Source organism: Aythya marila, assembly GCF_965140915.1.
Source record: "Aythya marila genome assembly, chromosome: 2".
In the NCBI taxonomy this organism is placed as follows: domain Eukaryota; kingdom Metazoa; phylum Chordata; class Aves; order Anseriformes; family Anatidae; genus Aythya; species Aythya marila.
The window spans coordinates 69777871-69795066 of NC_139043.1; the positions used below are offsets into that span (position 1 = coordinate 69777871).

Genomic DNA, 17196 nt, shown 5'->3' on the forward strand with positions numbered 1-17196 from the left:
GACGGTCAGTAGTGGTCAATCACGCATTACTTCCCATAGCCCACGTCCTATATCGTACCAAGTGGAAGCATCAAATGGCAGGTCTACAAAGTTGTTTTTTTCACCTTCCCTCCAACAAAGCATGTAGTGAAACTGTGAGACACATGCCAAGTGCCTGTACAGGTTCAAAGAGCCACTGGGCAAGCTCAGGAAACAGGATTCCTGAACCTAAATACTGAACCCTTTGGCTGAAGAGATTCCAGAGGCTACAAAATCCTGGAAGACTTCACTAGGAAAAGCATCAGCAGCAGGTGCCCTTTTGCTATACTCTGTCTTGATAAACTCACATCAACTGGCAACCTGGGCTAGATGGGCTTTAGGTCTGACTTGGTATTAGACACAAATAGCATTCACTTGAGTTTTCAGGTTTGCAGTTGAAAAATGCAGCATGACGTACTCCATGGGTCTGAAAAACCTCCAGCCAGAGATCCAGAGGCATTTCTCACAGCAGCAGTGCCAGCTCGAAGAGGCATTCCCTGCTGTGACCCAAAGTTTCAGTGGAGAAGCAGGTACCAGGAACTGCTTATTCCAGGGCAGGGCAGAACTGGGAAACATCCCTGGAACCGCAGCTTCAGCGTGATTCAGGTCAGAGTGAATTCAGAGGTTACCATACCACAGCTGTCTTCCCTGTCTGACAGCCAGAGGTTACCACGCTTGCAGCAGAGACGTGTCCAACACCAGGGCTGCCCATAATTGAAGTCTTAACTATCTCTCAATTCAATTTAAGCACAGCAAACTCTGAAGTGCAGCACTTAGGAGGCCCCAGACACATCCACCCTCCCGCCTTCTCAGCTACTCAAACCAAGCCCTTCACCCAGCGTCTGAGCAGAGCAGCAGGACGAGAAACCTCCAGGAACACTGAAGTCAAATCTGCAGCAAACATGTGCCTGAGGCCCTCACCTAGGCAGCAAGCACAGGCACCCTTATTTCCCAGGACTTACATGAAGGCCTTTGGGTGGCGAGAGGCAGGCCACCTCCAGCAGAAGAGCCCAGCACAGAGCCAGGCCTCCTGTTGGTACTGCCACGGGCCATATTAACTTGTCGCCTTCAATATGCATCCAGCAGAGTTCAGGTCATGGATTTGTTGGAAGTTCATCACTTATTCAGGCTTTTGTGCGAGAGGTCATTGCTGTCAAACTGTCTGCTTTCACAAGTACAAAAGCTCGTGTTAAAATGTAAATACTTACAGGTGTTCCACCAGGCACTCAAGATGAAAGTCAGGACAAATATATTAGCCCTAGCTGTATTTTCTAATGTTGGTAGTACTTGAAAGTCATCTGTTTGTGAACCAGGGGTTTTATGTGGGTTCATCTGCCTAGACAGGAAGCAGGATCTAATGGTGAAGACACGGGGCAGGATTTAGAGTGTGTGGGTTCTTTCCCTGACTCTGTTCCTGTCTCTCTGTCACCTTCAGCAAACATATTTTTCATGCCACTCTCCGGATCGAAAAGCACACGAACAGATGCTTATCCTGGCCTGTACAACTTCTATGACCCTGTGTCGTTTCTGCTAATTGCTACAAGAATTCTGGAACGATACAGGAGACGTTAACCCGACTTGTAAAGTTAACAAAAAGCATCAGCCTTACACAAGAGCACAACGACCTCCTCCCTGAACGCCTGTGTCACGCTGTTTGTTTTTCAAGACAGACTCTCTGCAACTTATTATTACACTGGCCTTGATGGAGACAGCATTTTGCAAATTCAGCTTTGCAACAAGCCTGGATAGGTTGGCTTACCCCTGTCGCCTAGATTTGTGCGCTGCACACCACTTGCAAGCAATTCAAGCACGACTTCTGTGTTGGGGAAACACCACAAGACTAGCAGCAGGACCATGCTGGCACAGGCCTACTGGGAAAATCAACTCCCCAGCTGTGGGAAGAAGCAGAGCCGGCGGAGACTGCAATCACCACGTCACCCTGGAATCCAGTTTCATGTCCAGTCCAACCTCGTTCTGCGATCGAGCTGTACAGTTCTGGAAAAGCTGGTATCCTCTTCCCTCAGCATTGCAAGCCACACGTCAGATTCTCCTGTGACTTTTGGAAACTACTGCACTCGTGTTTAATAGGAAGAAGCCGTCTCAGGCCTGAGAGGAACTCGCATTCATTTGGTTCAGTATCAGCCGAGGGTAATTCTGCACTGTGAACCCCACATCAGGGCGGCTACACAGACACCCCCACAGCCCTTATTCACAGAGGGACTCCGGCTATCCACGTACGGGGAAACACAGCTTCAGTAAACCACAGGGTGAGGCGGGTGCCGTCTCTCTGGATCAGCAGAAGGGAGCACAGACAACGCTGCTCTTATGTGCGCTCCCTGCCCCTGCTCAAGCCAGCGCAGGAGGCAAAGTGAGCCTACGCTACACGCTGACTGCAGGATGCCACATCCTGCCATACTTCATGCGGCTCCCCAAGGCAAGCCAGATACTTTTCAAACACAGTATGATGTTTGACAGTATGATCTGTCACAGTATGACAAGTTCTCAGAGACAACACAGGAGAGAGAGAAGGGAATGGCACTGACAGATTTCTCCAGCAGCACCCAACTGTTCTTAGCCACGCTTCTCTTAAGAGGAAAAAGGCAAGCAAACAGACACACCGCAGACACACACAAACTTTACAACGCTTATTCTTTCTGCTCCTTGCTTTTGGAAACTCGTTCGACTTTTACGAATTTCTCGTAACTCACACTCACTCATCCAAAACCTTCCCATTGCTACAGAAAACAGAGGTTTGCTTCGAAGAGCAAACACAGGGGGGAAAGAAAAAAAAAAAAAAAAAAGCAGTTTTTTTATGCACTGCTTTCCCCCCTCGAACCTGCTCCCAGCCGTGCCCCCCTGCGCCCCCCACACACAGTGCGGGGTTTTAAGGAGCGCTGGCTGTGCTGACATCAGTGAGGCTCCGGGGGCCATCCAGGCAGCTGTTCCTGCTCCTGTTCGTGGCCGGGAGCCAAGTCGCTCTGCCTTTTTGGTGATGTTCCCTCCTGCCGGCTACCCCCACTCCCGCCCACACGTCTGCAGGGTGGGGCGAGGTGGCCACTGGCAGCCTTTCCAAGGAAACCTTAGCAAAAAAAAAAAAAAAAAAAAAAAAAAAGGCTGTTTTCATTTGCAGCCTCTGGTCAGAAGCGTTCAGTAACTTTTGACAGCCGGGCTGTGGGGTGAAGGAACTGCAGTTCTTCTTCCCGGACAGGCAGGACCCACGTTGCCCTGAGGACTTTGTCACCTAGAGGAGAAAGACACGTGCTCTGTCCTCCCCCTGCCCAGACGCGGGGACTGCCTGCCAGCCCGCAGGCCCCGCTCTGTACAGCTGTTCCCCTGTTTTAAAACAGACCCCCATCCTCGGAGGCAGCTGTTCTCCAGCCAAATGATGATAGCAGAGCAGCAGAAAGCTCGCCCAGACCAACCCGAGAGCGCAAGGCGGGTGTGAGATGTCTTCCAGAAGCAGCGAAGGGGCCACTGTGGGACTTTTCCTTCCCTCTGCTGCTCCCTGCAAAGGCACCAGGCAGCGCGAGGACGCGTGAGCTGTGCCAGGACACCTTTTGGTCCGGCCGGCCCCACGGGCGCAAGTTTTCGGCAGCTGGCTGCCTGCAGTAATCCCAGCGGCAGAGAGCATCCCTCCGCTGAGCCGCAGCCAGACTCGGGGAGCGAAAAGGTGGCAGCCAAGCCAACTTCACGTACAGCCTCGGAGCCTGCAGCTCAGACCCCATGTCAAGATTAGGAAAGTATGCACACACAGAGAACACATGAGCTGCTGGAGCGCTTTGCTTTAACTCTTGCAGACACCGTGTGCCGCAGGAGTTTGGGTTTGCAGCCATGTCTAGCGCTGCGTCTCCTCAAGGCTGGCTCTTCTCAGGCCACGAGACCAGCTGCACCTCCGTGAGCTCAGCACTGCTTCCTCAAGTAGGTCAGAAATGGAAGGCAGCAAGATGCATTCAGAGACACAGCTCAAATGGGTTAAAGATTCTGGCTTGTGTCACGAATACTTTTTCTGCAAGTTAAACACAGGCCCCAGTCCTGAAACACTTCCCTTAACTTCACCCATGCCAGCATTTTAACTTAAATGGAACAGCCTCCTGAAGCAGAATTATATCTATGTTTGAAGTGTCTGCGGGATCAGTGTTTGGCATGATCTAGGCTTGCCTCCGACATACACACAGAGGCAAATTTTAAAAATACCGTGAGAGCCATCAGGCCAAGCTGCGATAAGACAAGAAGAAAAAGGTAAAGATGGTAACACCCAGCACAGCAAATTTTACATCTGTGCATGTTGTAGGACAAGACATCGGGACAGGAGAAGTAGAGGCGCCTGAAAGCTACAGCGGGAAGCAAGAGGAGGGTCCCCACCACTTGGTTTATCAGGGCAAAGGTGAGTCTCAAGATCGAGTAGCCACATACACCACCAGCTCCAGAAACACTGACCCTTCCAGGAATCGCTTGGGATTTTGTTAAAAGTTATTATTCCTTAGAAGAGGTCCAACTGAGTGCAGTAATCTTAGCAAATCCTCCACTGCAAAGAAACCCCCTTCAGCCAAGAAACAAAACTGACTCCTTCCTTCTGTATACCCAGCACAAAAGTGGCAGATAACAAACACAAGTTTCTCTGGAACAAACCAGTCAAATTCATTCAAATCTTCATGAAGTGCAGTAGGGTAAAACCCATTCCTGTTCCCAGAGCTTATTACAGCAACATGACTAAACACGCTCAGCAGTCCAATTTGATAGGATGCATCCATTTGCTGATGCCAGAGGAAGATGCATGTCTCTTATACGTGGCACCGCTCTCACAGGCTGCTTTTCAAAAGATGTTTTGAAAAGCGACCTGCTGCGTACATTCTTAACAAGTCATAGTATCACCGGCTGTGCAAGTGTTTGACCTCTACTTGCTATGCACTGTGGACAAAAATCTGACATCAGCTTATTCCAACCTTAGTAACACCAAACTGCTCCTATAAAGGCGGCTGCAACAGCCTACGACAGCGCACCGATAAACTCCCAGACGGACCCCCGGAGTGCTGAAAACACGACTAGGTTAGTACATGAGCCCACATGTTTTAAATTTGGTTTGGTTTAATCCAAGTAAGTAACCTGATTAAAATGGGAGTCTTCTCCGGAGGTCTAATTTCTAGATGTTTCCATTACTCCATATGCTTTCATGTTATATAAACATAACGAATGATACATACATCACTGTTGGGGTGATTTAAGAACTCATTTTAAAGCTACAATGCAAGTCACTCAAGGCAAGAGAATTAGATTATGTTCTGAACGGCACGAGCCAGCAACTGCACTTCGTTTCAGTCCTGGGAACAGGACGTGTCGAGGGGTGGTACCTTTCTAATCCCAGTTTCTTCTAATTTCTGCGTTTCATAACTTTAATATTTGTCATTTTTACATTCAGACCTAAAGCAAAAGCGAGAGAGGATGCATTCTGACTGATGTTTTCAAACTAGTATTAAATTGAGGAGCATACCTCCTTCTAAACCAAGCACCACGCAGCCCCCTGAACATGTGCATATTCTTGCACTATTACCTAGAAAAAAAACACCCGAATCCTTGTCCCTCGTGTGCAACCTAGGCATTCAGGAGAGCTACCCAAATTGTGCCTTGCAACCAAAGCTCTCTGTTTATACACGGACACGTCCGCAGCAGCAGCGCAGGTTCCCAGCATGCCTCAACCTTGATATCTGGAAAGACTCCACCACGGGGTAAGGAGATAGTTATAATTAAACATTTATACTGAGGTAGTGCCGAGCAGGTCAGTTCCACAGTGTGTTAGGTGGCTTTTCAAAACTCAGTAATTGAATGCTGATCCCTGCCCCGAAGAGTTTACAGTGTAGGAAATCAAAGCCTAACACTTGGCATCTGTATAGTGGGAATTAAACAAAGACCACCACCAGCTCTTTTCTCGGGTCTGTGGACTAGGCAGCTCGTATAAACATCCATTACCAGAAAGAGGGGGAATTTTTACATCAGCAATCTGGACTTTCTTAATCCACATCTGTGCTACCGAGTTGCGCAGCCCTGTTCGAATCACCCGCCGGGACGGCAAATACAGCGCGCCGTTTGTACGTGCTGCTGGCATCCTCTTGTCCAACGTAAATTATTTTTGGCCCACACACTTTTTAGTGATCATTTGGAAAAGAAAGACAGTGAGCACACAGACGGAAGCATTTACTGCAAGTCAAGCGCAGGCAAGACAGAGGCTGCCAACGCACCAGGCCAAAAGTCAGGCACCAGCAGATCCTTCTGCAGGGGGTGCCTCGCTGGACGACCCCAGGCAGGCAGCAGGACATTTCACTATGCCACACCAGCACACGTCGGCCGTCGGGCAGACCACAGCCACATGCAAGCCTGCGGCGTTCCAAATCTACTAGCCCACATCTTTTCCTATGGAGATTAAGGGTTACGCAAGGGTGTAAATAAAAACTCCATCCCCAAAGACGCAGGGGCCATCTCTGCCCCAGATCCATCCTTGGGGAGAATTCTCTGCATTCTCCTTTTCCTGCAGGGAACAACAGGCTTGGGAAGGACAAGTCCTCCTCCCACTCAGCAGAGGGAATATACTCACGAAAGCTAGAGCATAGCCTCTACGATTTAGAAAAGGGATGCCCACGCTGTTTCAGCATTGTCCAAACCCAGGATGGAAGAGAATTTAGTCAAATAGGCTATTATAGTTCAAATTCAGTTTGTTGTTTATCGAACAAGCTCCTAAAATAGATACACTGAATTTGTAACTACACCTGTAGGAATTTCAAGCAGCAGAAAAATACAAAGGCACCATTAGTGTTTCAGTTTTTTAAAGTTTCCTGGCGTCTTTCATGCTATGAATGCTCAAGAGCTTTCAGCTGTACATACCCCACATAAAACCTCAGTCCAGTGAAGTCTGAAAGAATTTTGCTGTTGATTCGAGTGAAGCCATGTTTTCCACTTCTACATACTATTTACACATCTATTGATTTATTAAACACATAAAAGCAACCGTAATGAGACACAATCTGTGTTCAGCTTGGCCCACTTAGCAGCTCCGTGAACGCATTTGCTGACTATGGAGCACTTAAGATGAGAAACCTTACCACTTATTCCAATCTTTTTTTTTTTTTTTTTTCTTTCTCAAGGGAAAAGGGAGCCATGGAAAATCCTGAGTCACTAGATTTAAAGAGCTTAAAAGTTCCAAGAGCTTTGAAAGTACAGACTGGGAATGGCTTGAGGTGCAGTTAACGGGGCTACCAAGCGTACAGAATCCACCAGTTCCTTCCTGCAGAGTTTATAATCTGCATGGCTTCCTTCTGCGGTAACTGGCATCCACTCTGAGGTATCGATCACTTCGCCCACCCCTAGGAATTCACCCTCTGGGTAGGCAGAATGCAGCAGCCACTCCCAGTCACTTCACACGCAGCAAAACAACACTGATGCTTCCCAAAAAGGAGGAATGGAGACAGAGGACCGAGAAGGCTTCTACTTCAAAATGTAGGTGACACTGATATGAAAATGAGAAATTCCTCGCAGTTTAAAGAGAAGCACGGTTTCCAACAATAAACTAAGTTTACATCAGGGAATTAGGGGCACGGTGATACAGCTCTCTCTACCATTTCGCAACACGACAGTCGGGCTCCTGCCAGTTCAAACACTGCTAAGAGATCTTCCCAAGCAGAAAAGCCACCTATCTGCTGTGAAAGCTGGAAGCTGATCCAAGACTTGTTCCAGAAGCTGCCAAGGACCAGAGCTTTGAACCTTACTTGGAAACGTGGTAAGAGGTACTAGCTGGCACCTGGCTGGGCCGTCTGATAAGGAAGAAGAACCACTGATACCTGCAGCTGCTAGAAAAAGAGAACAAAAGAAATGTGTCCTCCAAATCAACTAAACACAAGGCATAAGTTACATCTCCATTGAGAAGCACTCGTAATTGCACTCATACTTCCTTGCCTGGAAAGTAGAGTCAAAGCTCATGAACAGAAGCCCCCAGTAACCCAGCTCCATCTCGTCCACAACTGTCTTCTGCAGCATGCAGATCCACCTCCTGGACCTTCAGAGTCTCACCTAAAAAGTGAGCCTCCTGCTGCAGCTTTCCTTCCTTCTATCCAAAAAGATCAGGACGCTCAGACTGCAGAACATCTGAGCGGTGCCACAAGTTATCCAAGTGCACACCAGTTCAGGATCCCTTAAGGCTTTTGGGGAGAAGAAGAGGACAAAGCCAGCAAGCACATGCCCAAGACGCCACAGCCACCTGTTGTCCTCAATACACAGGCAACTGCATGAGCAGCAGAAAAACACGTGCACTTGGATGAAGAACAGTACATGGGTATTCATGTCCTGGCCGCTTCTCATGTGCTCAAAACCCTAAGAGCAACGAGACACAATAAACTTAATTTGAGGAGGAAAATGCATTTTGTGTAATAGAACAAGGAGAGGAACTTAAACTAGGCTCTTTCCCCTACCCAAAGCTGCGAGTGGTCCAAATTAACAGTGATGTTGCTCCCCAAAGGAAGCAAAAGGAAGTACTGCTGCTGATTACTGCAAAATCCAAAGCAGTTCTCCCTTGCCTGAGCTGCAGCACCAGCAGTGTGAAGGAGCACGGCCTCAACACAGGAATGGATTTATTGCTGTGATGCAAGTACTGCAAGCAAAACACTCCCAGGCGCTGATACATCTGAGCACTGACATCACCTGCCGTAAGGAGCGGGACTAACAAGGGCTCCTGCTAACGCCAGCTCATCACACACGGTAAAAGCAAAGGCCAGCTACACTTCAACGTGAACATTTCATTCCTCTCACCTTTACAGAGGAGATACATACCTAAATTAACTAAAAAAAAAAAGTTTGTCAGCAGTTGATCATCCTCAGTTTTCAAAGGAGGGGTGATGCAGGCCACCCATTCCTACAACACCTACAAGTCAGTTTGTGCTGTATCAAGAAAGCATGCTTTAAAATCTCCACCAGGAGATGCCAACCGGAGAAGTCTTACATGTATCAGGGGCTGACACTTCCATCATTAACCACAAAATACATTTATTTTCAGCGGCAAATTAGCAAGTCGCCCAGGCATACCAGCATAGAAAACTTCTAGGATGGCTTAATGTAGTTTTTACTCAAAGCCACTGAAAAGCCAAAATTTAATTTTTTGAAGCTGCCAGTGATTGTGCTGGTAAGTCAGTGTGTGATCAGCTCTCCCAACACCTGTTGCGCGTTCTGCACGAAGTAACATCCCTCGTGCAAACCCATCTTCAGAGCAACATCAGACACCAGGCCAAGGCAGGAAATGTCTTCTTCACAAGGAAAAAATCTTTCAAGTTGCTAAGCAAATAAGATTAAGCACGAGGTGGTTTTGGTGAGTAAGGTTAGATGCAGGAAGGCAGCGGAATGTGAAAGTTGCATTCCAGGTGCTCCTGCAGGGACACCAGCAAAGGAGATGGGGGAGGCAATCAAGGCGTTAAAGGCCTCTCTCTCTAATGGTCATTGAATACCTATTTCAGGCCAGGAGCCTAACAACGCCCCTGGGGGATATTGACAGCTTTTCTTTTCCCTTGCTCTAGCATCTCTGTGGACTCTGCAGGTGAATCCTGTTGTTAAAACAGCTGCCTTTCCCTACATCTCTAAAGAGGTATTCAGATTCTCTTAGCATTACTTAGTTGAATCACTCTGAATAAACAGTCTCCACCCATCAACTACTTCTTTTGTGTAAAGCACCTATTCAAAGGCAAGCACCTTTACTGATTCCTAGGCTGGCCAACCTGAAGGCTGAAATACTACTACTAAAAAAAAAAAAAAAAAGTAGGATACACCAGAAGTGCCTGTGTCATTTCTGAAGGAAACACGGGTCCAGGTGCTGTTCGGTTACATCAAGCAATTCACTTCTGACTGCAGCAGGCATCTGTAACAGCTTTACTGCTGGCACAGCTGTGAGCCAAGTATCCCACTGACTCTTCTCCCTTTTGTCCAGGCCCTTTTTCTTGTTCCGACCCTTTTCCACCACTGGGGTAGTGCAGCACAAGCCAAACGAGCCACCCAACAGGAGTCCACAGCATATGGCCCAGCTGGCAATTACCTGCACTTTTCACCTTTCCCCATAAAACGTTAGCGTGAGCTCTAGGTAAGTTTTGTCACACCCTGCTCTGAGCAACACGCCAAGGGAAGGTGACTGAGATGCTCTGGTACTGCTGCCCCGCGCTCATTTCTGAGCCGCTGGCCCTCAAAACAAGAGGACAGTTTCAGGACAATTCCTCTCCAGAAGTACCCCAGAGCAGAGCCAGCACTTTGCAGCTCAGCCGAGCTCACCTCCCTTCATTTGTAACCACAGGCTGATAACCAAACCGGACCCGGCAAAGCTCAGCAACTTTTGAGCCCTCCCCAGCTCCAGAGGACCAGCTGCCTATAAAGGTACCTCTAAATGGAAGGCAGGGGGCAGCTCCCACAGCTGCCGTTTCACGTAGGATATTACAAACCACCACACACAGGAAGGGCTCATCTTGCGCCTCCCCAAAGAAAATCTGCTGTAACTTCTGGACAACAACACGGCAAGTCAAACCTCCCACCTCAAAGCCAGAAACAAGGCTGTTTAAATCATCGCACAGTCTCAGGAGGCAATTCCTTCTCACCCCCACAAGTTTACGTTTGCTCCTCCAGACACTTCTCAAAAAAGTTGCCGGGTACCTGAGCACTACATCCACGATGAAGCAAAGCAGTTCCTGGCCCCTTTCCAATGCGCAGAATACTCCTGAAAAAGCATATTTTAAAGCTGTAATCCCACGACCGGCCGTTCTGCTTGAACTCACAAAAGAGGTAAAAGAAAAGGACACGGAGCAACAGGCATTCTCCCTGCCTCCCGAGAGCTGCAAGCAGCGCTGCCGTCCTCCTCTGAAGACGATTACCTCCCAGGAAAGAAACTACCACATCATCAAGGCAGCCGTCTCGAACTGCTACCAGCACGGTCCGACAGCACGCTCCCTTCGCAGCAGCCTCTGCTGCACGGGAAGCAGCAGACATGACTTCACACGTTGCAGGAGCGTACACCTAAAACACAGATTTCCAATCTCAGGCATCATCCATCAAAAAGTTAAAAGGGGCTTTTTTTTCTGCACTTGCATAGATTTGAGACTAACAGGATTTACTTGTTTTCTGCTTGCTCCTGGGGAGCCTTTGCAGTTTCTTTTTTCTCCAAGACCGTCCCTACAGGCTGCTATCCAATACACATCAGATGCTCTCGGAGAAGCGAGCAACAGATAACTCTGGAAGGACATTTGCAAAGGGCACAAATGGAGGGCCCGATCCTGGTAACATTTAGGCATACTGGGGGAGGCTGGAATTACTTCTCTACTTAGACAACTTGACTGCTCAGCACAGTCCTCTGGAAAGCTTTATTCACACATCTAAGCATTTTTTTTTCAGATGTCTTACTATCAGAAACTTGCATTTTACGTCAATTAAAAGACCACTGCAACTTAAAAAGTGAATCCCTTACAAAAACACTCAGGTTAATTTTAGCATCCTTCTGTTTAGCTGCTTAGCAACACTTATCCTATGACCTTCTAAGCACCACCTACTTTTACAAGGGATAATGAATATAACCAAAGGGATTTATCTATATGTTTTTAATCTACACAATGTAAGTACAGGAACAGTTTTTATTTAAATAAGAAATCCAACCGAGGGCAATCCAAACTGCATTTCTGCTTAAGAAGAAACTTGCTTTGGCTAAAGTCAAGCTTTTGTTATGATTGCCCTGTGACTTCAATGTAGACAAAGCGATAACATCCTTAAGGACTGAGAAAAGCACTACAGAAGTCACTGTCTGTATGCCTTGGGAAACACTACACTTGCCTTTGGTACCGATGGCGATTGCAGATATTACTCACAGATAATTAAGACATTCAGCTTTCACAGTTTTGAAACTTCGAGCATCTGCTGAACCCTCAAAATCACAGCCAAAAGCTATTTGGTCAGAGGGCCAGCAAACACAGCAAGGAGTTAAGGGGTGCACGACCTGAGTAAGCAGAGGTGCAGTAAGATGCTCCACTACACCAAAATCTGCAAGCAAACGAAGCTCCAAAGCCCAGGTTTGGGTGAGGAGGAAAAAAAAAAAAAAGAACAAAACAGTCAGCAAACACCCTGTTATATTGTCTTAATAATTAATATTGTTTAAAAAAATAGGTATATATACACACGTATACATACATGCGTGATATCTATATGTATATAGTAAATACATGATACGTATATACACATATGTATTTTTTAGGGTCGTCAGTTATTAAAGGAAATGTGAAATAGTGGCGACAAAAATAGCCACTCCTGACGGACAAACGGCAGCCTGACAATTAGAAGCTTCCTGCGAAGTAGGAGCAACAGAAAAGTTTACTCAACTGCACCTACGGGACGGTGTTTTTCCAACTGCACGATGCAAATTCCGCTCCGGAGACGGATGCTGGGAGGAGGAAGGTGAGGCAGCGAAAGAGGCCACACCAGGCTGAGCAAAGCTGCCCCGCAGCCAGAAGGCAGGCAGGTGAGGGAGAGCCCCGGTACTGGGGCTGACTGGGTGCTGGGCTCATGCTGGTTCTGGGTTTCTAGCAGACAAAAGGCCCCATTCTTCCCTGGACGTACCTAACCCCCGTTAGGGCTGCTGGGCATTATGCAGGCGCGCCGAGAAGAGGCTGCACACCCTCCAGCCTTCAAAGGGAAACCCAGGACCTAAAACAAATATGGCTGGCCTGACCCCGAGCCCCTGCATCCCTGCATTTCGGGCAGGCTGACCCTGTGGAAAACAGGAACTGCGCTAGCAGCCCTCGGTGCCCCTGCGAAACCTGCAGCCTGCCCTGTGGCTGAGCACACGGGGCACGGCTCGGCTGCCCGCCTGCCTGCGAGGGATTCAAACTCTCCTGGTTTGCTTCCCTCCGGGGATCAGCTCGGCGGCTCCCCGGCAGGATGCTGGCTGCTGGGCGGCCGGCACCAAGGCAGCATCAGCCCCAGCCTGGGCTGGAGGAGCTGGGGGGGGCTCGGTGGGCCGGGAAGGGAAATGTGCTGAGCCAGGGGAAGCGCCCTGCTCGCTCCTCCCGGCCGAGGATGCCGAGCAGACAAGGATATCGCAGCCGAGAGGTGAAACGAGGGAAAGTTGGCTCGTTTTAGGGTGAAAAAAAAAAAAAAAGACTAAACAAAAAAAAAAGAAAGCAGAAAAAAAAAATACGAAAAAAAAAACAAACAACACAACACAACCAACCCCGCGTGCGTGCGGAGGGGAGGCGGGGGAGAAGCGCAGGGAGAAGAAGCCAGAGGAAACTTATCTGCGACATGACAAAGTTCAATCCACCGCCCTCCCTCCTCTGCTCTCGGCAGAGAAAAGCAGCCCGTGGGGCTGCAGCAGCATCTCGGCGCTCCCCGCCGCCCTGCGCTGCCCCCCAGCAGCGTGCCGGGGCGGGGGGCACGGCAGCGGAGCCCCCCGGTACCCCAAACCCGGCCCCCCCCGGTCCGGCTCCGCACGCCGCATCCCCCCCAGGCTGGCCGCGGAGGAGAGAGTTTGGGTGTGTGGGGGGGCAAAAGTTGGTTTCCAGCCCCGGGGCAGCCGGATTTGGGGGCTCTCCGAGAAGGGGACGGGATGGGGACACGGGGATGGGGGAGAAGAAACAGGGACCCCCCCCCCCCCTCCTCGGATGCTGCCCGGCTCCTTCCTGTAGCGGCGCACAAAGGCGGCGGGGCTGGGGGACACCCCGAGGGCAGGGGACACCCCCAGGGCCGGGGGACACCCCCAGGGTCGGGGCCACGTCCCCCTGCCCCCCTTACCCCCATAACCCCCCCCCCCATCCCAAACCTCCCCGCCCCGCCGCGCAGGCCGGGAGGGGAAAGGACACGCACGTCCCGGGAGAGGGGGGGGGGGGGGGGGGGAGGAAAAGAGAGGGGGAAAAAAAAGAGAAAAAGCCCTGAAAAAGCAGGAGAAAAGAGGGACGGGGCAGCGGAGGGAAGGCAGGAGAGGAGGGGGGCGGCGGTGTGTCGGGGGGATGCCCGGTCTACCTGCGGAGGGGCGCCTTCATCCCGGCTCCGTCGCTCGGCGGGGGCCTCCCGGCCGGGCCCCGCTCCCACCGCCGGCCCCCCCGAGCAATGGGGGGGGCACCGAGCCCCGGGGCAAAAAAAGAAGGGAAAAGGGAAAAGGCTCCGGGCCGGGGGGGCTGCCGGAGCTGGGCTAGAAGATGTGGCTTCCTCGCAGCCCCATCCAAATTGTGGCTGGTTAAAAATAAACTTTGCAGCGGGAGGGGGGGGATGAGCTGGCCGGATTCCTGAGCTCAGACGGTTTAATATGGATGAGCATCAGGTCCTGGAGGCAAAACGCCGCGGCTGGTGCCGCTGGTTGGTAGAAAGTCTGCAACAGGGAAGGGGGAGAGGAAAAAAAAAAAAAAAAAAAAGAAAGAGGAAAAAAAAAAAAAAAAAAACAGGAGCCGCGGAGGGAGGAGAGGAGAGGGAGGAGCGGGGGAAGGGAAGAGGGAGGCTGCACGAACTCATCATCATCTCCACCGCTGCCAGCCAAACTTTTTTCCTCCCCCTTTTTTTTTTTTTTTTTTTTTTCGCAAGGAAACTTTTTCCTTCCTTCCCCCCGGACGAGCGTTTCGCTTTTTTTCGCCGCTCTCCCGGCCGGCCGACAGCACGCCGCGACCTCCTCACCCCCCCCCCCCCCCCAGCAAGCAAGCAAGTTTTTCCTTTTTTTTTTTTTTTTAATTTTCTTTCCACCACCACCACCTCCCTCCCCGGGTCCGGAAAGAGCCCTCCTCCCTCCGGGGGGGTCCCGGGGCTGCCCTTTGTGCGCGGTACTTACGCCGGACTTTGCTGGGGCTGGGCTGCTTGCGGCGCGACATGCCGGGAGGAGCCGGGGCGGGGGGGGGGGCACCACTTGGGGAGAGGGAGGGAGGGGGCACGGAGGGGAGGGGAGGGGAGGAGGCTGCGCGGCCTCGCTCCCGGAGAGGAGAAGAAGAAGAAAAAAAAAAAAAAAAAAAAAAAAAGAAAGGAAAGCGCTCAAAATGGCGTTTGTGTGGCTGTGCAAAGTTCATCAAGTCGGCGCTAAAGTCGCCGTCCGCCCGCGCCGCCCCGCAGGGGAGCGATGGGCGCGCGGCGGGACCCCGGCGCGCTCCGCGGCCCGCCCGCCCCCGGCCCGCCCCCGCGCAGCCCCGCGGCCCGGGCAGGCGCCGCCTCACGGGGACGGGGAGGCCGCCTCCGGCCGGGGGCGCGCCGCTGCCGCTCGGCAGCATCCGCGGCTGGGCTGGGATCCCGTCCCGCCCCATCGCATCCCATCCCACCCGACCCGACCCCATCCCACCCCACCCCATCCCATCCCATCTCGGCGGGGGACCGCCAGGTGCCGGGGCTGCAGCCCGCGCCGCCCCCCGCGGGCTGCCGCTACCTGCGGGGTCGGAGCGGCGCCGGCAGCGGCAGCGGCAGCGGCTGGGAGCAAGGCTGCGGGGGGTGCACCCTCCAGGAGCTGGGGAGCTGGGGAGGGCTCCTCGTGGGACGCAGGGAGCTGGGGGGAGGCGCAGGGATGCCCCTTGGCAGCAGGGATTCACACTCGCCCTGTGGTGAGTGGGAAGAGCGCGTGGAAACCGAGCACTCGGAGCTGGACGGGGGAGAAGAGTAAAACTGGATGGGAGGAGTGAGGTCGTGGCTCTAGGAGGAACTGGGTTAGTCTTCAAGGAAATGGGTATTTGCGCTGTTTCTGAGCGCATACAGGCAGGCCTTTCGCAGCGGTTCCTTGCGAGGTGGAACCTGAAGTCGCAGGCTGGCGTGTGAAGAAGTTGAGATCTGGCCTGGAGGCAGGCGGCTTGCACCAGCCCACACGGTGTGGTGTCCTAGCTCTGTCCTGAAAAGGGATTCATCAAATGGAAAGGAGGGCTGCATTCCAGGCAGGTGACAGCGAGCCTTTTGCCTGCAAGGTGCCCTCATTACGTTTGTCTAAGCACCGCTCTTTGCACACGCTGGATGAAGGCTTCATCATGTTGGGAATAGACAGAACCCATCCCAAGGCCATCAGCTGTGTCTTGGGCCAGGAATAACCATCTTCCCTTCCAGCCTCCAAGTAAAACATCTGCAGTTCTGGTGATCGGGAACCTGGGAAGGCCACAACCACAAGGCTGAAAGGCTCACACGTGTATCCACAACACAAAACATCAGCTTTAACTTACATGTGTTTGCCGCAGTGGTTTCTGCAAGCTGAGTTTTTGTCAGCTGAGCTTTGTGCGGTACTACATGTGAGTTTTGTGTATAAATTTCAGTGCCAACGAGGTCTGTTAAAGCTGGGATGCTGACTGACAGAACAGCTCTAGAAAGCTGTCCCCACAAGACAGCCAACATTAGAAAGTGCATTCCAGCTGTTCTCCTACAAGGTTCTTGTTTTGCAAAAAGCAAGCAAACAAAAAAATAATCGAGGGAAGTCACTGCAAATAAATTAATTGTAAGGTGCCTTTAACTATCTTTGCCGCTGTCCTGACTGCCAACCCACAGTGATAAGGCTGTTGGTAAATGGAGTAGCAGTGTAGCCACCTTACCTCTTTACTTGAGTATCTCTTGCTGACAGGCATCCCCTCAAACCAGAAACGGAACAGTTGTCCACTTCAGGCTCAGCCTTCGACATGTTTTTATTCGCATGAGCAGACTGCGATGATTTCAGCCTGCATGGCACATCCATACAAGCTGGCTGTAGATTAGGCCTGAGAGTTTACAACCTAAGGCCTCGTTTGCACAGACATTTACATAAACTGCTCTCGTTTAAACTGGTGCAAGTTCTTTAGAGGCTGGCAACTCACCTGCTGCTAATCTCTGTCAAATACTCCTCGGGGATTTTTGGACCACCTCTTGGTGAAGTTTCTGATCCACCCTCCCCAGACTTTCCAGCTTCAGAGGTCCTTCAGCAGCCCGGCACAGGAAATTTAGCCAGGGCATTGATAGTGTAGGAAACCAGCTCTGATCAGTTCAGCATTTGAAACCTACTCTGGAAACATGGAAATGCAAGTAATGTAGGTACTGTAAACCTCTCGCTGGAAAAAATCAGAGGATTTTATTGTTTGGGGAAAATAGGTAGATCGTTTTTTTAATCGCATTTATATTTTTATGGTTTAAGCATCCCTACTCTTACAGACAGATGTAATAATGAAGGGTAAATCAGTATATATTATGTTATGTTAATGCTGTAAATAA

General features: G+C 50.8%; 1 protein-coding gene across 5 annotated transcripts in view; it reads right to left on the reverse strand.

The window, feature by feature from the left end:
• Nucleotides 1-15139, reverse strand: part of RREB1 (ras responsive element binding protein 1) — a 124611-nt gene extending 109472 nt beyond the window's left edge. For 3 of the 5 annotated variants that reach the window (XM_082754005.1, XM_082754007.1, XM_082754010.1), the window contains exon 1: nucleotides 14828-15139. In XM_082754005.1, coding sequence (XP_082610131.1) covers nucleotides 14828-15059 — 232 coding nt within the window. In that variant the 5' untranslated portion in view covers nucleotides 15060-15139. Of the gene's footprint in view, nucleotides 1-14031; nucleotides 14345-14827 lie in introns of those variants that run through there. The other 2 variants (XM_082754009.1, XM_082754006.1) reach the window with 1 other exon arrangement.
• Nucleotides 15140-17196: the final 2057 nt, after the last annotated feature.